The following is a 20,977-nucleotide window of genomic DNA, read 5'->3' on the forward strand; positions in this document are numbered from 1 at the left end:
AGAGAGCGAGGGAACTCTCTAGTTTAGTTAGAATATTGTAAAAATCTTTTATGTGCATGTTTTGTGTTTTTGTGCATGTTTATGATCATCTGCAAACACCGAAGAATGGAAGTCGAAAATTTTGTCTTCTCGAAACATGCCTTCTTTAAATTTTAATATCTTCTCCAAAATAAGTAATAAATATTGGTTTAACTTACTGCAAGAAGCGTTGCTTGACAATGACAGGTTACGGCAATGTGGTTCTGAAAGAAATTGAAGCAAAGAAGATTTGATGAACGATACAAACAAATACATGCTTACATCTCTGTTCTGCTATTCTTGATCTTATCGACCTCTGCATCTGAAAATACTGAGGAAAAAGTTGCAGTATGATGAAGCAAACAAGCAAACAACTGACAAACAAACACATACCGCAGTCTCAATCTTCATCGTTCAGTGCCATGAATAACTGTAAGAATAATGTTAAAATACAATCATGACGAACTGTAGGAGCATATAAATTTTCAAAAACCAGTGTTTGCAGACGATCTGTCGAAATTTCTATCAAAACTGGTACTTTACGATGATTTCCAGAAAACAGCTGTAAACTGCAAACATTTACAGGAAAGGTTTACTTTTATGGCACAAAAGTTACTGTCAGATTTTTCAAACGAAGTCAATCATCTCCATTGAACATAATGGACAGACGAGCATTCATGACGAGCCCTCAAGTTGGATTCGAAAATTTGGAAACAGTTTCCTCTCCCGAGGAATTATCTTTATGATTGCAATAGTTCTATACAATCATACAAAATAGCTATTTTGGCTAAATCATTTACCAAACATTAGAACATCACCGGAAGTTAAATTTTTTATTGCTTTGTAGACACTGTTATAACATCCCTCAATATTATAACAGTGCAATCATAGGCACAAATAAACCATTAAATATTCAAAGTAGACGGCTAGTCTGACTGCCTCGTGATAATCATTTCGCATAGATGTTGAGTTTAAAGATTTTTGCAATACTCTGCCAGCGTATTGCAATTTCTCTTTTCAACCATGATGATTGATTTAATGTAAATTAGATTTTGTTTTAATTTTACACAAGATATGAGCGCAAGAAGCACTCTTATATTAACATGCTCTAAAGCATGTTAACTGATTTGTGCTAACATCTACAAAATTACTCCATGGTATATAGAAGCGCCAGTCAGTTGTTGCACAAGTACAGCACATCTCTTTACTACCAAATCCCCCAGTTATTACCAAATCAAGCACGTGTCAGAACTAGGCAATAATCAAACATAAGCTAGCTCTCTGTTGGTCGGTCGAATTATTGATATGGACAATGAAGAAGGATGTTTTTGGGTCGAAGGATGATCTGTTTCTTCCGTTAGCAACATCTTGAAGTCAACTTTGTTGTCTAGAAATATAGAATACGAGAGAAATGAATTGATTTTTCAGTATCGGAAATCATCGCACCATGAACTTATTATGTTCGTTAATAAATCACTAATCACTTTGGTTACTTCTTAGTACTTTAACATGGCTCTCTGATCAAATAATTTAGTATGTTCAGCATCATAAATTATTGTGACACCCTGGCTCTTGCGTTCACTTCATTGCCATCTTTTCTTATTATCGTCAGTGATTCTTAACCGTGTACACTTTTAAATTATTTGTTTTAAAATTGAGTTACTTAGCCTGTGGCTGTCATAGAAAAATGATTTTCTTCTTTTCAACTTCCAATGGCAAAGTTACACAACGAGAAGGTGCTTTTGGTGCTGTCTTTGGTCATACTAGTCTTACAGCACAAGCAAAAGTGATTATTAATTGTGAAACAAGACAGAATAAATGAAGGATTAGAATCAACATGAGCATAAACAAAACAATATTCAAAAGAATTTCCGTTTTCCTGGTCTTTTAGGTCTCATGAGAAAACAAAATTGAATGCATGGTACATACGAATAGAATAAGCATAAACGATAAAACTTTATTTCTTTTTCTCTTCAGAGTTTACACAGAAAGACATGGAAATCTTCTTTCGTTTTTCTCTTGTTCTTTTTGTGTTCTTCTTTCAGCTAATGCCTAACACATTTCCTTAAGCCTGTGTAATGGTGTAACTTCGCTCTTTTGAGTGGGTGGGAGGAGCTTTAGGAATAAATTTGCCCATAAAAGCGTGGTGTTATTTTTATGTTGTTTCCTAAGCTGAAAGAAGTATAAAATATTGAAAAGAAGAATATGATTTTTGATGTTTTTTTCTGTAAACCCTCGAGAGAGTCATAAGCACGCTCGTTGCTTATGCTTGTGATTACGTAGACGTTAATGTTCCAACTTTTGCTTATTGTTTTTCTTTAACACTTTATTGACACTTGACACAACATTCAAAAATAGATATATTCTATTCAAACAGTTCATGAAAAAAATTATTGCTTTGTTCAGACAGTTGGATTGGCTGGATTTGAACAGGACGTTCTATACGAGAAGGGATTACGTTGGTTTTATTCAGTTATTTTGGGGATGATTGACGTATTATCAGTGTACCGTATGTCAAGAAGCATCCTATGGTGATACAGGTGAGCCATCACCCCTCAGATTAAGCTCTAGGATATGTTTGCTACAATGACGGAATCGTTGTAACAAAGTCTTCTGTTCTTACTTCATATGCTTCATCTTGTTTTATACAGTTTTCCAAAATGACTCAACTGTAAATATTGTAAAACAAGCACGATTAAAAGCGTGTATATAAATTTGTAAAATTTAAGAATTGCCCAAGAATTTGTCCAAACAATTAATTTTTTGAGAAATTTCCAGAAATTTCCTTCAAATAGGCCATTCTTTTCTGAGAAATTTCCTTAGAAATAAGACCACATTTGACCATCGTTATCATGTTAACTACTTCATGTAAAAGTTATATATCGTCTTCCAAGAAAACAACATAACAATTTTTAATTTTAAACCTCACAAGCATTCGTTCTCCGCAAGAATATTTCTCTCCACATATCTGTTGTAAAAGAGTGAAAGACAAATAATATTTTAAAGAACATATAAAGTTTTTTTTGAAAGCTGAAACAAGGTAATAGATATATATGTTATTGTTATGCCTGAGTCTGACTTTGAGTTTCATAGCGGGAAATTGAAACGATATTTATTTTTTATTTCTACATAGCAAAGATATTTAAGTTTTTTTTCCTACACAGCCAATATTGTGAATAATCTTTTGTATAACATCTCTAACTAAAGCAATATCGTTAAAATGGATAAAGTTCAAGAACTTTCTGAAGCACTGCCTTTACCAAGTCAGCCATTCTTAAACGTCGAAGTAAATGAATGCAAAGAAAGGTTAGTTCATAATATGAACAAAGGACTGTATGCAGAAGGATATTGAATTGCATTTCATGTAATAATCTAGTTGAGTGAGTCTGTGTTAGTGAAACCATGCTACAGGTGAAACTAGGTAATGAACAAATCATGTTTTTGTTTTGTAAAGAAACTTGAATAATTTTAATATGTTACTAGATTGACGTCACTGGTCATATGTTGTGCTTCAACAGACTCACTTCTTCAAATACCACTGTGCTGTCAAAACGTGAACAAAACCATTTATTCAATTTGATAATAAGCATTAACATCTTAATAGTATTTACCACTTTATTTTAGCACTATCCCAGAGTATAGAATTATAAAGCTTGTCAAAGACTTTCTTATCAACATGAAAACAATTCATGGCGACTCATGTTTCGTAGAATTTGTTGATCCTTTTTTAATGGAACATGTCAAGAGCATAACTATTGTGTATGACACAGATAATTTTTCAACATATGGCAGGGTTATTGACCCTATGATCAGACAATATTTACTTTCGCATGTGTGAGAGTAGGTTGTTCACACCCCCCTGGTATGTCACACATCCCTTTTTGTTGAACCCCCACGGAAAAGAAAATGCAAGAACTCTTAGAGGATTGACTTACCGTAATGCTCGAATAAGCGCCCGGGGCTTATTTAATTTTGGAGGCGAGAGGGGCGCTAATTCGAAGGGGCGCTTATTGGAAGGGGGCGCTTATTTCATTTTTTTGACGTGAAAATGACACTGGTATTTTTATTTCTTGTGACCTTAACTGTAACATAAGTATGAAAATTTTGAAAACGTTAACATTCTAGAAAGCAACATTAACATTTTGTGAAACTTGAAATGTTCTCCAAGCGATTTCCTGGTGCCCGTTAAAAGGGCATGTGTATTGTACAATGCGTTTAACATCGTGAAATGTTTTGTATATATAAAGAAAGCCTGCCGTTAATGTTCAGCGGTTGTCTTCAATTTAACACACAATGAAAATAGTACTGACATTGTTTATGCTATATCGCGTCTTTCGCTAACCATTTGATCCTTAATCAATCTCAATTTCTGTATCGCTGTCATCAAGCAATGTTGACACAGGAGCAGCATCTTCAACATCTGATAGCGTGATATCCTGAAAAGGATCATTCTCCAGTGTTTGCTGAAGTTGCTGCTGAACTGCCTTCAGTTGTGCCAGGCCAGAATGACAAGGTTGACTCGGCTTTAAGCAGTGTATCAGCTCATCTTGAGAACCGTCGACAGCAAGTGTCAGCGCACAGCACTTGAAGGAGTTAACAATAATGTCCTTATCCAGATCATTCCATGCTTCAATGATCCACTGGACAATCTCTCGCCTAGGAGGAGCTCGCATGTTCCCTGCTGCAGTAAACGTGTGTTGACCATTTGCCATCCACTCGTCATATCTCTCAGTCACTTTGGCTTTGAATGGTTTGTTCCACGATACATCAGGCGCTTGGATATATTTCGTACACCCCAGGTATAATTACAGGATCTATCTTTGCGCGATTGAGCTCTTGTTTAACGCTGTCTAAGACGTGGCATCTAAAGAATCCCAAGCCAGCATCCGTCTGGTGAACGAAAACTGGCCCAAGACACTTTTAACCCAAGAAACGGTTAGTTCTTCATTCATCCATCCATTAATCGAGGACGCTACGACACACTTTGTTCTGAATTCCTCATTCAGTGCTTTCGACTCTCTCTTGGCACCTGGAAAACGATGAACGGCTTTAGTTTGGTACCGTCTCCCTTGCAGTCAAACACACTGAAACCTTCGTTTTTCATGGCCAGTTGTTTTCAATCGAATTGTGCTTTCGCCAATGTTGTCGACCGTGGTATTGGATACCATATCTTGCCATACTGCTGTCTCATCCATTGCAATGATATCCCTGTCTTGGTAAGCGATTTTTACGTTGCCGGCGAATCTGCAAAACATACGCTATGAGTTTGTCTATCACTTTCTCGGGTCCTTTTGTGATTCAGTGGTTTTGCGTCTGATTGCCAAACCATGTCTTGACATGAACCGCTGTAACCAACCGGAACTGGCAAGAAACGATGGTGGCATTTCCTTCTCTTTGCATTTCTCGTTATCGAAAAATTTTGCTTTGCTTGCGATCATTTTTCTGGAAACACGAAGGCCATTGGAACGGCGCTCATGTACCCACTGTAATAATGCTTCTTCTAGGTCTTCATCGAATGGCTTTCGTCCGCCTCCTTCAAGCCGCTTTCTCTTGCTGCTAGTATCTTCCAATTTGCTTTTCTTTTGTCGCCATTCTCTTACTCTCTTGCGGTCGACACCAAACTTTGCTGCGGCTTTTCGGTTACTGTTACACTCTTCGGCAAATTGAACAGCCTTAAGTTTAAATTCGTTAGAATAAGAAGAGTTCTTCAATCCTGCGTGCGATGTAGATGCTAGAGTTATACTTTCGTCCATGATGTCAAAGGTAAGCATGCTGTAATGCGAGAAGGCCGGAAAAGACCTCCCATGAGAAGATCACATTGTATCACGTGCTACCAAACACGTGTGTGACATTCATCTGCTGTTTACAACATGGCGCGTTCAAGCTATACCTTTACTTGGCAAATGGTTTACGAAATAGAATTTGCGTCTGTGATAAGAGGACACCATGTTTATAAAGCTGAATGGTCACCACAGCTTGGAGAACGGCTAGTGTGTCGGAAAGACGATCGAAAGGAGGCTAAAGAGCACGATGAATATGCGATTGGAACATTTATTCAAGACAGTGGCAAGCTGGTTGGACATGCGCCCATTGAACTTTCCTTCCTCGTGTTTACATTTTTACGAGCTCATGAGGATAATGCGGTGGAGGTAAAAGTAACTGGAAAAGAAAACTTGAAAACGGCCTAGTTGTTCCAGGAACTTTTAAAGCAGTAACACGAAGCCGGCGACTGGGAGCAAAGTTTAACGAGGAACTTGATAAAGTAAAGCTCCTATGTGCCCACATGGATATTGAAATCAAGCAAATGAGAAGCAAACCTCTGAAGAACATTGATTTTGAGTTCTAACGAATGTCCGTTACCGATGTAAAAAATTAAAAATACTGTGTATCGAACTGAGTACCGAAGTTCATCTTTTATCGGGGGAAGGGTGGGGGGGTGGGGGGCGCTTATTTGAGAGGACGCTTAGCAAAACCCGTCTTTTCTCGAGGGGGGGGGCGCTTATTTCAAAATTTGAGTCCTAGGGGGGGCGCTAATTCGAAGCGGGGCGCTTATTGGAAGCTGGGCGCTTATTCGAGCATTTACGGTAGTTTGATAATGAAGATTTACATGAAGTACATATTTCTGTCAAACCTTCATAATTCTTTTAACAGATAATTGATTTGAAAAAAGTTATGCTAAAGTATCATGTCTATCAACTTCATGATGGGGGGCATGGATATGAAGAACTTGAGGATGATATATCTGCTCCAGACAACTGGCTTTTGCCTACAGGTGGGTAAATTTTGCCTGCAGGTGGTCAACTCACTTCAGTCCCAGGTCTTTTCGCTTTCACGAGTTATAAGTATTAGCAACTAATACAATTAATTCATCATTTTAGAGGATTTTCAGGGCTTGTGGAAAAGCTTGCTCTTTGACTCGGATGTGAAAAATCAGGTTGTTCTTCATAATGAACATTTAATGATTTCTCTCGTAAGCGAAGTTTAAATTGTAGCTTGTTAAGGACGTCTTTAGCGCCGAAATAAGTTAACGTTTAAACAGTTAGCTGTCAAAACGTCAAATAGATTTTTTAAGGATTTTCCTAATTTCTCCTATTTTCCAATGTACATTATGTACTCGGAGTTACTGATCAACGGAGTTACTGATCTGCTAACTTATTAATCTCTAATATTTTCAAAAGGTTTACGCAAGCGATGACATTGTGCACCGTAGTGGTGACAAAGCTTACTTAGTAAACATTAAAAATACACATCTCAGCAATTCTAGCGAGTTATATCGATTAAAAAATGTTAAAAATTTTGTTGTTCTAATTTATTTACGAAAGTATATGTCGTGCCATGACTATGATATTTCATGTATCTCATTTTTATCTTATTTTTAGTTGCTAAAATATGCGGCAACGACACTTCTCTTCTCCGACAGGTTTGTCGTGTGAAATGAAACTATTGAACTGAAGACTTTTAGAGAAGCCAAATTGCAAAATCATTCGTTTTTCCATCTTTTAAAATCACTCCCAAACAATGACATTTTCAAAGTATATATTAGTCACGTGTTTGAATCATATTTTAGAGGCGTGGATTTCAACATCATCTCGTGAAATAAAGTTACCTTATTGCATGGTAAGTTAGTTTCCTTGGTAACCAGACGTGAGTCCTTGCGTCATCGTCCGTCACGTGTATCTTTTGCGAATCAAATTAGATTCTATTTTGCGTGTGTTGACTTTGTAACAACTCTCATCTTAACGGAGTAAATCTCTTATCACTCATAACATTCAAGATTGAAAATCACATATCAAAGTATTGATAAGAATAAGTTAGCTACAATCATATAGAATGAAACGCGAGAGACGTGATGGTGTTTTAACGAGCCAACTATTAAATGACGTCAAGGCTACCATGTTTGTGTACCGCTGTGACGTCACTCGAAAACAAACAACGAAGCCAATCAAACACCAGCATTTACCACTCATAGTACATCATGTTTGTCTTCACGTGATCTACTGCAAATATCCAGAAGAATGAGTTGAGCTTTTCTTTAAAACTTTCACAGAGCCAACCGGTACTGGTGAAACATCCTTATGCAAGGCGCTTGCTCAAAAATTATCCATACGACTTTCTAAAAGGTAAAAACACTACATTTTATTTTGATGTTACGTAAATCGCAATCCATTACTATCCATGTGTGTAATGCAACTAATATTGCCACGTAATTTTATTGTTATGTCGTGAATTATAAATACAAAGTATAATCCGAAAAAGGTTATATCCGAAAAATGTTGTAAACTCAACATCAAATTTAGAAAACAAGACGATTAAAAATGTAAATATTACACTTTCAATTGTTTTGCTTTGTAACTTTTATTTAAGTTTACAAGATGTTCTTTTGGCATTATCTTTTACTTTGTTTTAATGAAATTGTCGTCTACCTAAGGATTATGAACTATAAATTAAAGTGTGTTTCTACTTTTGAATCCTTAGATTTAACTATGGCCAGCTTATTGAAATAAACATTCACAGTTTATTTTCCGAGGTAGGCATCATTTTGAATAGCTCAAAGCAACATCACCGAGTGCGAAAATCCTCTGGAACCAAAAATTACATTGCCATAAATTTTCCGTGAAACCTTTGTCGTCACCCCCTGTCAATATAAAATGCACGGCTCACATCAAAATATCAGTTCAGAAAACTGACATTTATATACCTGGGATTGAGATGTCGTTGAAGTTAATAAATCTAGTTCCGTATCACAAAATGATCATATCCAATTAAAAAGCATCTGTAATTTAAAATGTACATTGACATTATCTTTCCTTACAAACAGAGTGGAAAGTTAATGATGAAAATGTTTCAGAAAATTCAAGAGTTTATTGACGACAAATAAGCTTTAGTTTGCGTTCTTATCGACGAGGTAAACTTTGCTTAAACATTTCTTTCTTAATGCTCATGGTCAGATAGATGAGAAATCATTTACTATTTGTGTTTCTTGTTTCACAAAATACCCGAAGCACATGTACGCTTGTCGGTAATGTTTAAGGAAAATACCTTTGCTATCCATATCTTTTACTTCTGAAGGTTGAAAGTTTAACATCGGCAAGAAAATCTGCGTTGAACGGACAAGAACCTTCAGATGCCATTCGTGTTGTGAATGCATTTCACTCAAATTGACCATATAAAACTGTAAATGCAAAATATAAGCAGAATATGCATTTCGGCGAACATTGCGTTCTCATGGATTTTTTAGTGAACTAAGAGATTGTATTCGGTTATATGAACGGCGAGGCCAGCCGGCAGGGTTGTTGCGTTATGTATTATTTAATAAAATAGAGACTTTGTAGAAAATAGTTCTAAAGATAGCAAATACCATAGTAAATGGTAAAAGTAATATAATAAGTTGATAGTTCTTACAAGAACTGTTGTAAGTAAAGAGCACTAACCCAATAGTTCTAAATTAAACGACACGATGCATTTCGGCAGACTACTCCTCAGGTGTCAACGTCTGCTGAATGAAAATTTACAATCTACCGATATTTATAATGCCAAGACAACAGTCTTTATCAACTTATTATATTACATTTACCATTCACTATGGTATTTGCTATCTTTAGAACTATGTATTATTTCTTTCTCTACAATGTTGTCGCTTTTACAGGGAGTAAAAGCACGAAAATATTTATATGACATGAACAAACTTGCTTGATGACAACTTTGCTCAGTCAAATACTTATTATCTATCAATTACGTATTTACAGAAGTCTTGATTTGAACTACATTTATGCGTTTATTTGCTAAACCTAGTCTTCCCCAATGTTGTTTTCTTCTTATTTCAGACATCCTAATGTAATTATATTGACAACATCGAACATAACTAGAGCCATAGACGTTGCGTTCGTGGACAGGTTGAAAATATGTTTGTGACTCGAAAGTTTTTTAATTCACTTTCTCATCTAACTTCGCTATTTGTTCGCCCACAGAGCCGACATCAAACAGTATATTGGTCCGCCATCAGCCAAAGCTATTTACAAAATTTACCATTTGTTTGTATGTAACTTATGTCTTCTTGTGCACGTGATCAACGAAATGGCTGCCGGTCAATTATGTTTTCTGGCCAAAAGGAACGCCGAAATGGCTTACCGCAACCTGTCATCATATACAATATAAAACAACAATTTGCCTCGTGAAGTATATCCCCTCTTCTCAGTACTTTGTACCTTTACGTCTACTGCTTTATTTCCATACCACAATATAGTCGTTTGTGCAAGTTATACAAACATCTTGCTTAAATAGAGAGGTGTGCAGCTATATAGAAATTGATTGCAAACGATTGCATTGTAGATAATTTTTTAATAATCAAAATTAATGTTCACCGTTTCATCACAGACCAGTATCATATCACCAGCCACTCAAATTTTGGATTTAAGGTACAACTGAAAAATACACGAAATTTTATTTTGACGAAAATTGACGGTGTTTGTTAGAAATTTTTTTGTTCACTTCTATGTTGATGACATGGTTTTCTTTTCCGATGTACAACTTTTTTTCCCTATTTTCCATTGTAGCTTTGTCGACAACGATGTAACACACTGTAGTCTTGAATTAAAGAAGATAGCCGAGTAGTAGATGTTTGTAGATGTAGATCGTCGAGGTTAGTGGTGTCCTGCGAAGGACTGTTGATGTTGATGTTGACTGACTTCTTAACAACCTTAGCGGTAGTCATCTTTAGAGTCAGCATCAACAACAACAGTTCTTTTCAGGACTTTACTAACCTGGACGATCTACATCTACAAACATGTAACGATACTCCCATGTTCAAACCTTTCACTTTAAAGTAAAGTGATGTCACAGAGTAAAATAAACATTTCTTGTCTTAGTTTATGGTAAATATTATGTCACCCAGTCTTCATGTTTTCAAGTTAGTATTCTTCTCGTTTTACAAAGAAAACGAAACTACGCCCGGGGGATTTTCAGAAGTTGTCTGAACCCTGGCAGTATGTTCTAGTTTCTTTTATGAGAAGAATTCTTGTAAAGAAAAAAGACAAATTTTGAAAGGAAAAACCCGTTTTCGGTCCATGCTTCCCGATACCTTCTTAAGCGTAAGGCACTAAAACGCGGCATGTTAACGTTTCGGTAGCAGATTTCGGCCCCTCCACGCTATCCTACTTGGGAGATGCAATAGCAAGCTTCCGCCCATCAGACCCCGAGATCACCTGCGATAGGCTTTGCTCGGGGTACGCAGGGAGAGTGCGGTCGCCACCGAAGTGTGGACCCTAAGCCACTGCATACTATATCGCACCCAGCTTCCACTGCTAGTTGACATCTACTATATGAAGCTATAGATTTATATTTATATATACAAAAATTTAGAGGCTTACGAAATTTGTGGTATTATTAAAGTCACAACTGCGCATGCCCAGATAATTTCTTTGATAATTTGCGATTAAGTGGGATAATTGCCCCAGATGTAGTGCAAGTACATCTAGTTAGTCGTTGCCATGACTATAAACAATTAGTCGAGTGGGCTGCGCATGCTCGAGCGCATGCGCAGATGATTTCTCCATTAAATTGTTACTAAACATGCTATTTACTTCAAAATCGGGGCTAGTAGATGCAATTGGTCGTTGCCATGACCATGAACATTGGCAGCCAATCAATTTAACTGCGCATGCTCAGTTGAGATCTTTAATAGTTTGTTAATAAGCAAGTTATATACTCCTAATTGATGCTAGTAAATGTAGTTGGTCGTTTCCATGACTATCAACTCGGACAATTGGTCAAGTGGACTTTGCATGCTTGAGCTGCGCATGCCAAGCGTACTGCGCATGCTCAGATGATCTTCTTATATTTTTGTGACCAAGCGATTAATTACTCAGTAAGTGATGAAAATAGGTCCAGCTTGTTGTTGCCATCACTATGAATATGAAAAATTTGTTAAATGACTAAATTCCTCATTATAATTGAAATTTATGATTTCCCAATATGTGACCAAGTGAACCACAGAAGGATGCAAGCTTGTTCTGTTTGTCATTGCCATGATTGTAAACTCGAACAGTTTGTTGAGTTGTTTGTGCATGTTCAGATGAGTTCTCAAATAATTTAGGACTGAGGTTTAAAATATACCGTCTTAATACTTGCAACATAAATAAAATTTAACTTTGTATTACATCTACATTTAAGGCGTAAAGATGTTTTTTCTTTGTTATCGTAGTCAGTAGTTATCAAGTAATGGACCACTCTCAAATAATCACGAATATTGGTTGACTTTTGGTTAGGTTTCTTTGGGAGGCCCTTCTCCTTTGAACTTGCAAGGAGCAGTCAAGCGTCTCACTGTGATAAACCTACGAAGTATTCTTTCTCTCATTTTCTTGTTTAGAAAAGTTATCAACTAAGTGGTCGAACTCTTCGTAAACTACCATTCCTTGCACATGCGCTGTATTCGAAAGTAAGTAATACGAATTAAAGCCTTCACCCGTGTTCTTTGTTGTACATGCATGTACTTATATTGTCCCTCAAACCTACGTAATAGGCGCAAACGATAACCTTAGAAGAGTTTTGAATAATCTTTCAATGGTTGTCGACAAGCAGTTCAAAGAAAAGAGAATCTTTGCTCAGTTGGTGAAGAAAAAGCGTGCAAACGTGATCTTTTAGCGATTGTATACTTTTATACATTCATAGTAATATTTTGGATATGTTTTGTTGAAGATTAAGATTTTGTATTGCTCAATTTAAGTTCAATAAGTAACATAGATCACAAAGTTTGCTAATTTATATTGATGCTTTAAGACTCCTTACATGACGTTTCCCAACACACCCGAGGTCAAAGTTCGTATATATTAAAATGCAACAATGTGTATAGTTCGTTATTGAGGATAATGTATAGATTATTTTACATAGGGAAAGATATTTATACGCTATAGTTAATGGAACTGTTTAATTTCAACTTATGTTTACATTAAATGACATCCTTAAGCCAACTTTACTAATATTGATCGCTATTTTCGTGTTATACATCTATAATCATCTTGTTGTTAAAGATTTGAAGCTTTGCTGCGATAATACAGGTTTGTACAGCTATCTCATCTTTGTTTGTTGCCTGCCTGATAGCATGTCGACTCCGGGGACCAGATTTTTTATCGTGATTTATATGACATTATAGATTGTCGTACGTCTATCTAATATCTTGAGTATAAACGATATGTTTTTGAAAGATGAGTTTACATATACTCTAGCGTAGTGTCTTCATCAGGAGTGATCTGATGTTGAAACTTGAGTCTTTATATACTCCAGTCTAGTGTCTTCATCAGGAGTGATCTGATGTTGAAACTTGAGTCCTTATATACTCCAGTCTAGTGTCTTCATCAGGAGTGATCTGATGTTGAATCTTGAGTCCTTATATACTCCAGTCTTATGTTTTCATCAGGAGTGATCTGATGTTGAATCTTGAGTCCTTATATACTCCAGTCTAGTGTCTTCATCAGGAGTGATCTGATGTTGAAACTTGAGTCCTTATATACTCCAGTCTAGTGTCTTCATCAGGAGTGATCTGATGTTGAAACTTGAGTCCTTATATACTCCAGTCTATGTTTCATCAGGAGTGATCTGATGTTGAATCTTGAGTCCTTATATACTCCAGTCTAGTGTCTTCATCAGGAGTGATCTGATGTTGAATCTTGAGTCCTTATATACTCCAGTCTATGTTTTCATCAGGAGTGATCTGATGTTGAAACTTGAGTCCTTATATACTCCAGTCTAGTGTCTTCATCAGGAGTGATCTGATGTTGAAACTTGAGTCCTTATATACTCCAGTCTAGTGTCTTCATCAGGAGTGATCTGATGTTGAATCTTGAGTCCTTATATACTCCAGTCTAGTGTCTTCATCAGGAGTGATCTGATGTTGAATCTTGAGTCCTTATATACTCCAGTCTTATGTTTTCATCAGGAGTGATCTGATGTTGAATCTTGAGTCCTTATATACTCCAGTCTAGTGTCTTCATCAGGAGTGATCTGATGTTGAAACTTGAGTCCTTATATACTCCAGTCTTATGTTTTCATCAGGAGTGATCTGATGTTGAATCTTGAGTCCTTATATACTCCAGTCTAGTGTCTTCATCAGGAGTGATCTGATGTTGAAACTTGAGTCCTTATATACTCCAGTCTAGTGTCTTCATCAGGAGTGATCTGATGTTGAAACTTGAGTCCTTATATACTCCAGTCTTATGTTTTCATCAGGAGTGATCTGATGTTGAATCTTGAGTCCTTATATACTCCAGTCTAGTGTCTTCATCAGGAGTGATCTGATGTTGAAACTTGAGTCCTTATATACTCCAGTCTAGTGTCTTCATCAGGAGTGATCTGATGTTGAAACTTGAGTCCTTATATACTCCAGTCTTATGTTTTCATCAGGAGTGATCTGATGTTGAATCTTGAGTCCTTATATACTCCAGTCTAGTGTCTTCATCAGGAGTGATCTGATGTTGAATCTTGAGTCCTTATATACTCCAGTCTTATGTTTTCATCAGGAGTGATCTGATGTTGAATCTTGAGTCCTTATATACTCCAGTCTAGTGTCTTCATCAGGAGTGATCTGATGTTGAAACTTGAGTCCTTATATACTCCAGTCTAGTGTCTTCATCAGGAGTGATCTGATGTTGAAACTTGAGTCCTTATATACTCCAGTCTTATGTTTTCATCAGGAGTGATCTGATGTTGAATCTTGAGTCGTTATATACTCCAGTCTAGTGTCTTCATCAGGAGTGATCTGATGTTGAATCTTGAGTCCTTATATACTCCAGACTAATGTCTTCATCTGGAGTGATCTGATGTTGAATCTTGAGTCCTTATATACTCCAGTCTAGTGTCTTCATCAGAGTGATCTGATGTTGAATCTTGAGTCCTTATATACTCCAGTCTTATGTTTTCATCAGGAGTGATCTGATGTTGAATCTTGAGTCCTTATATACTCCAGTCTTATGTTTTCATCAAGAGTGATCTTTTATTGAAACTTTCGCTAGTGTTATTTAACCATGTTATCTAAAACTTTATCCTACATAGTCCATTTTGTATTTGTGTTTCCACTTGTTTTCTTTAATGTTTTAAAATAATGTTCTTGACAGCAGAGAATTATTCTCATTATGATTTGGTCGTTGGAATACTTTCATCGCGCGGCAACTTTGATTTGAGGCAAAGTTTACGTGAATCATGGGTTGGCTATGCAAGACGACATTCATCTCTAAATAAAAGGTAAGCACAGGGAAAACACTGAATTTTCTTGAGGGTAGCTGTAGTGTTTTTTGTATTCAATTAGAGCTACTTAGCGTGTGAAACGTTACAGCAAACACAATATTTGTGAAGGTAAAGTGTAGAACAGTGTTTCAAATTGGCCTGTCGCGTTTACAACGAATTTCTTTAATACCAGAGAACGTTTACAACGTATTTCTTCAATACCAGAGAACGTTTACAAAGTATTTCTTCAATACCAGAGAACGTTTACAACGTATTTCTTCAATACCAGAGAACGTTTACAAAGTATTTCTTCAATACCAGAGAACGTTTACAACGTATTTCTTCAATACCAGAGAACGTTTACAACGTATGTCTTCAATATCAGAGAACGTTTACAACGTATTTATTCAATACCAGAGAACGTTTACAAAGTATGTCTTCAATACCAGAGAACGTTTACAACGTATTTCTTCTATACCAGAGAACGTTTACAAAGTATGTCTTCAATACCAGAGAACGTTTACAACGTATGTCTTCAATATCAGAGAACGTTTACAACGTATTTTTCAATACCAGAGAACGTTTACAAAGTATGTCTTCAATACCAGAGAACGTTTACAACGTATTTCTTCAATACCAGAGAACGTTTACAACGTATTTCTTCAATACCAGAGAACGTTTACAACGTATTTCTTCTATACCAGAGAACGTTTACAACGTATTTCTTCAATACCAGAGAACGTTTACAACGTATTTCTTCAATACCAGAGAACGTTTACAACGTATTTTTCAATACCAGAGAACGTTTACAACGTATTTCTTCAATACCAGAGAACGTTTACAACGTATTTCTTCAATACCAGAGAACGTTTACAACGTATTTCTTCAATACCAGAGAACGTTTACAACGTATTTCTTCAATATCAGAGAACGTTTACAACGTATTTTTCAATACCAGAGAACGTTTACAACGTATTTCTTCAATACCAGAGAACGTTTACAACGTATTTCTTCAATACCAGAGAACGTTTACAACGTATTTCTTCAATACCAGAGAACGTTTACAACGTATTTCTTCAATACCAGAGAACGTTTACAACGTATTTCTTCAATACCAGAGAACGTTTACAACGTATTTCTTCAATACCAGAGAACGTTTACAACGTATTTCTTCAATACCAGAGAACGTTTACAACGTATTTCTTCAATACCAGAGAACGTTTACAACGTATTTCTTCAATACCAGAGAACGTTTACAACGTATTTCTTCAATACCAGAGAACGTTTACAACGTATTTCTTCAATACCAGAGAACGTTTACAACGTATTTCTTCAATACCAGAGAACGTTTACAACGTATTTTTTCAATACCAGAGAACGTTTACAACGTATTTCTTCAATACCAGAGAACGTTTACAACGTATTTCTTCAATACCAGAGAACGTTTACAACGTATTTCTTCAATACCAGAGAACGTTTACAACGTATTTCTTCAATACCAGAGAACGTTTACAACGTATTTCTTTCATACCAGAGAACGTTTACAACGTATTTCTTCAATACCAGAGAACGTTTACAACGTATGTCTTCAATACCAGAGAACGTTTACAACGTATTTCTTCAATACCAGAGAACGTTTACAACGTATTTTTCAATACCAGAGAACGTTTACAACGTATTTCTTCAATACCAGAGAACGTTTACAACGTATTTCTTCAATACCAGAGAACGTTTACAACGTATTTCTTCAATACCAGAGAACGTTTACAACGTATTTCTTCAATACCAGAGAACGTTTACAACGTATTTCTTCAATACCAGAGAACGTTTACAACGTATGTCTTCAATACCAGAGAACGTTTACAACGTATTTCTTCAATACCAGAGAACGTTTACAACGTATGTCTTCAATACCAGTGAAATGTTTGGTAAACTAATCTGATTACCGATATGAGTAACGTTTTAGCAATTGTCAGATCTACGTAGAATCGAATTGGACATTTTTAGCTGACCGCCATTCTTTAAGTAGTGTAGCGTTGTGCGTTTCTATGATGGCCTATTGAATATACCAACAGCAAGGTCTTTAGTTTCGTTTATCAGTTTTGTTCTACACAAGAACAACTCATGCAAACTGCATTCTTTGTCATATGATAAATTTAACTGAGTTGACTAACGTCATTGTATTGAGGCTAAACTCGAATATTCACAAGAAATAACGGTTCACGGTACACTTGCCTAAAATATCCCTTTTGCTGTGGTTTTCGCCAGAGGTTTGGCGCCTGGAAAAGCCGATATAAAACAATATGACGTTGGAATCTCGATGCAGGCGATAAACTAACGAGGCACATATTTACAAACGTCGAACATAACCTACTATACATGTGATATTTAAAGTTAATCAGTTGCGGATTACTCATTACGAAAAGTAAACCAAGACATTGTTAGTTTTACTTTTGCTGCTTGAACTTGCTAAAAGTGCCGTTTTAGACCATTTATGATGTTGAAAACCGTACGTGCGATTGAATATCGACGAAAAAGACTTTCGTACCATCTAGTGTTTAAATGCGCGAGGCTAAGAACTGACGAGGATTTCCTATTTCTGCAGACTGTTTTGATAATTTTAAAGTTTATTTTGAACTATTAATTTCTTTTGTATCGTTCACACTATGTGTTACAAACGCAAGCTAGGAAATGCAAAGGCAAAGGAACGTAAAGAACGCAAACGTTGTCAAGAGACTGAGCTTAGTGGAGGGATTAAATATCACCAGGCCTCGTAATTTTGCCTTAGCCTACATGCTCCGTAATTATTAATCAGCCACTGCTGCGAATTTATCATTGCTGTATGTATTTGTAGCGAAGATCAGACAGTCTTGATGGAAATATGTGTTGCTATCTCTCATGGAGATTTTACCGTCATAGAGGCTGGAACGAGTGCATGATCAAACGTGTTTATATGTTTGTCATATTGATGTTTAGACTACGAAAATGAAGTAATTGCTTACAAACGACCAAATGAAGAAAATTTGAGATATTTTCACAGTGGATCTATCGGATGGGACTTTGATGTGAGTATTAGTTAGTTATTTGTAGCCATTAAGAACTGCTCAACGGACACTGTTGCATTGAACTTTCGGGACCTTCTGAACAAAGTCTGAAACCTGTTGCATAAAGTGTCTGTTTGGCTTCAGGAGTAAAAATTTGGGTTGGCAAATTATGGCATATTAATAAAGAATTGGTTACTTAATCGATGTTGCAAGTATTACTAATCTACTAGAACGTATATAAAGGGTTTTCCAATTCAATGTTAAATAATTTGATTTAGAATTTTATATTTTGTTGGCTACAGTTACAAATCTATGGTGAATACTAACCCAAACCTACTCTTTTTTCCTAGATAAGACGGATTAACAACGAGTTCGCCGTCTTTCCCGAAGTCGAGGAATCAATTCCTGATGCTAGATGCGTGGATGGGGCTGGAACGTTCATGTATCGACTTTACAGTAGGTGTTTTTATGCTACATTACGTACGTACTGACTTCTTCGTTTTCGCGGTTAACAACGAGAAATTTGATGCAACAGTTGCTCTTAACTGGATTTTTTTCTGCGCACATTGAAAAAGAAACAAAATATCCTCAGCAGTAAAGTGGATTTGTCGCTAGCATTTGTTTGGGAGGAAGCCTCTTCTCAATGTTAGTTTAATTTTAATGAAGAATGCCTCTCCTGTTGTAGCCCACGCATTGCCCCAAAGCCTTATAAGCTGTGAGTCTTTTCCGTTGAAGCTTGCAAGAATTTTTAATTTTGTAATTTTGTTTACTCTTTAAGAGAAGAGAAAATTTTGAAAACAAAAAATCCCGTTTTCGGTCCATTTCGATATCCTATTAATTGAAAGGTGGCAAAATCCCTATTACTTTGGGATGTCAATAGCAAGCTTCTGCCCATCAGACCCCTGCGATAGGCTTTTCTCGGGGTAATGATGCTGCTAAAATCGGATTTGGATATTTGTTGGTAGGGTTGTTTCTTAATGAAGTGCAAAGTACACATGCATGTACGTAATAAATTGATGGCTGTCTCTATGCGATCAAAAGAAGTCATATGAATCCGAAAAGTTAACTGTTTAACCGTAAAATCACTCGAAATGTAAAGTTACTTTCTAGATTGAACCGTGAAAATAAGGTAAAAAAGAAAGTTATTATTCACAATGAATTTATGACATAAGGGTATAATTTAAACGATACAAATGGCTTGGCTTATTAAATGCTAACTTTGTAAAATCTATTATAAGAATTAGATAATCCATTTTTTCCATGAAGCTCATGGATACTTATGTTCATGATATGAGAGTTATATTGTATAAGGAGGCTCTCGTTCATCAGGAGAGAGTTATGAGATAGTTACCTTGTAAAAGTTAACATGTAAAAAGCGTATGAAATGTCCTTTGAAAAAACGCGTCGTGCAGTTTTATAACATTCATACTTCCACATTAGTCAATATGTGTCGTAATGTATCCTAAAACATTTCGTAATTTAATGAAAAACGACTTCGCGTGACCTAAAGCATAACAAAGAGATAAGTATCTTCGCTGCTGCATGATTCCTTTCGATGAGAGAATGTAACCTTATTAATCTCTTTTGATATTTGAAACGAACGTCCAAGACATATTTGGCCATTTGTTTACGCTAATTTGTTCACCATATGGTGTTTCAACGACAATATTCAATTTAAAGTTTTGAAAAATAAAATTTAATGAAGAAAATATAAGGCATCGAGGATAATCTGACGTTTATCTTCGAGAGCTCTTCAAGTTGGGCTTGGCCGTTCTATTAAAAGCTTTTGTTCTATTTTTCTTTTCGGGCTCATTGCCAATCGCATCATAACACACTTCATAATCAATCGTAAAACGCTTACTCGTTCATTGATGGAAAGCCAAACTCAACGAAGAAAAGGTCCAGTAGATAGACGTATTGACAAAACCCGAAGCTCTCTAGATTACAAATTTCTGCTTTTGAGAGGTTTTAAGATCCTCTTCATCGGCAGTAATTAATACTAAGTTAACAGTACAACCATTACCTTGAAAGCAAAGAGCAAAACCAACATAACGGTGGCAATGACATGCGTTGACAAACTGTTTACGACATACGCCACATCAGGATTGTGAAAGTTATCTAGAACAATTCTAAATAAAAGAGAATGTTGTCAAAACAATTCAACCTTTAATGCTATAACCAACAACTACAAACAATAACGACCTTAGCTAACAACATTTGATAACTAACCTTCCATTCTTTTCTTAAGACAAGTCTACTCAAAGGCAGAGAGCCTTTATGCCCTTCTGCTTTTGAGTAGACTTGTTCTGTTTACAAGGAAGAGGAGTGGAAGGTTAATTTCTCAAATGTTGTTAGATAAGGTCGTTATTGTTTTTAGTTGTTGGCCAGCATTATATGCTATCATTCTTTTGTTTAATCAACATTCCAACAATTCAACCTTCATGAAAAAAATGACAGTAACAATCGATGCAAACATTTTGCCTTACCTCAGAAGAATCAACTACGATCTTAACAAACAGAGTGTTATATACAATTGTAAGGATGTACTTGCTCGTTGTAACGCCGAGGGAGCATTTCGTACACGGATACAAAGCCAAACACCCCACAGCAGAATAAAACCTCGCCTAGGAAAAAGAAAGGATAAAAAAATTTAGTCTCCAGAGAGCAAGAAATACATGGGAATTATAATAAAGTTTCACCAT

The 20,977-nt window shown here is 36.1% G+C and overlaps 1 protein-coding gene, 2 long non-coding RNA genes and 1 pseudogene across 5 annotated transcripts; 2 read left to right on the forward strand and 2 right to left on the reverse strand.

Moving 5' to 3' along the window:
• Nucleotides 1-1,057: 1,057 nt before the first annotated feature.
• On the reverse strand, nucleotides 1,058-1,787 carry LOC124446054. The gene is made up of 2 exons (XR_006948334.1): nucleotides 1,512-1,787; nucleotides 1,058-1,405 (listed from the first exon to the last, which is right to left on the reverse strand). It is a non-coding gene; the product is annotated as an uncharacterized LOC124446054 (long non-coding RNA).
• Nucleotides 1,788-2,315: 528 nt separating this feature from the next.
• On the forward strand, nucleotides 2,316-9,354 carry LOC124445923 (annotated as a pseudogene).
• Nucleotides 7,830-8,781, reverse strand: LOC124446039. The gene is made up of 3 exons (XR_006948327.1): nucleotides 8,717-8,781; nucleotides 8,480-8,653; nucleotides 7,830-8,131 (listed from the first exon to the last, which is right to left on the reverse strand). It is a non-coding gene; the product is annotated as an uncharacterized LOC124446039 (long non-coding RNA).
• A 238-nt stretch (nucleotides 9,355-9,592) lies between the features above and the next one.
• LOC124445986 (pachytene checkpoint protein 2 homolog) lies at nucleotides 9,593-12,563 on the forward strand. 3 transcript variants are annotated; one of them, XR_006948317.1, is made up of 6 exons: nucleotides 9,593-9,911; nucleotides 9,987-10,433; nucleotides 10,572-10,625; nucleotides 10,981-10,982; nucleotides 12,383-12,451; nucleotides 12,536-12,563. XR_006948317.1 is itself a non-coding variant. In XM_046996777.1 (6 exons), exons 1-6 carry the CDS (start codon nucleotides 9,820-9,822, stop codon nucleotides 12,415-12,417), a joined length of 291 nt encoding a protein of 96 aa, XP_046852733.1. In that variant the 5' UTR covers nucleotides 9,593-9,819; the 3' UTR covers nucleotides 12,418-12,529. The 3 variants fall into 3 exon arrangements, 1 of the variants encoding a protein (XP_046852733.1); XR_006948318.1 differs by having other exon boundaries at nucleotides 9,987-10,053; XM_046996777.1 differs by lacking the exon at nucleotides 12,536-12,563 and having other exon boundaries at nucleotides 9,987-10,053; nucleotides 10,393-10,433; nucleotides 12,383-12,529.
• The last annotated feature ends 8,414 nt before the right edge of the window (nucleotides 12,564-20,977 follow it).

Source organism: Xenia sp. Carnegie-2017, unplaced genomic scaffold, assembly GCF_021976095.1.
Source record: "Xenia sp. Carnegie-2017 unplaced genomic scaffold, XeniaSp_v1 HiC_scaffold_11, whole genome shotgun sequence".
NCBI lineage: Eukaryota > Metazoa > Cnidaria > Anthozoa > Malacalcyonacea > Xeniidae > Xenia > Xenia sp. Carnegie-2017.

What these genes read in the sequence shown, in the direction of transcription:
- LOC124445986 (XM_046996777.1), top strand. Translation starts at nt 9,820, where the DNA reads ATGTTGTTTTCTTCTTATTTCAGACATCCTAATGTAATTATATTGACA. An exon ending in ACAAAATTTACCATTTGTTT is followed by an intron (nt 10,054 to 10,392) that starts GTATGTAACTTA and finishes GTTTCATCACAG; the next exon opens with ACCAGTATCATATCACCAGC. An exon ending in ACTCAAATTTTGGATTTAAG is followed by an intron (nt 10,434 to 10,571) that starts GTACAACTGAAA and finishes TTTCCATTGTAG; the next exon opens with CTTTGTCGACAACGATGTAA.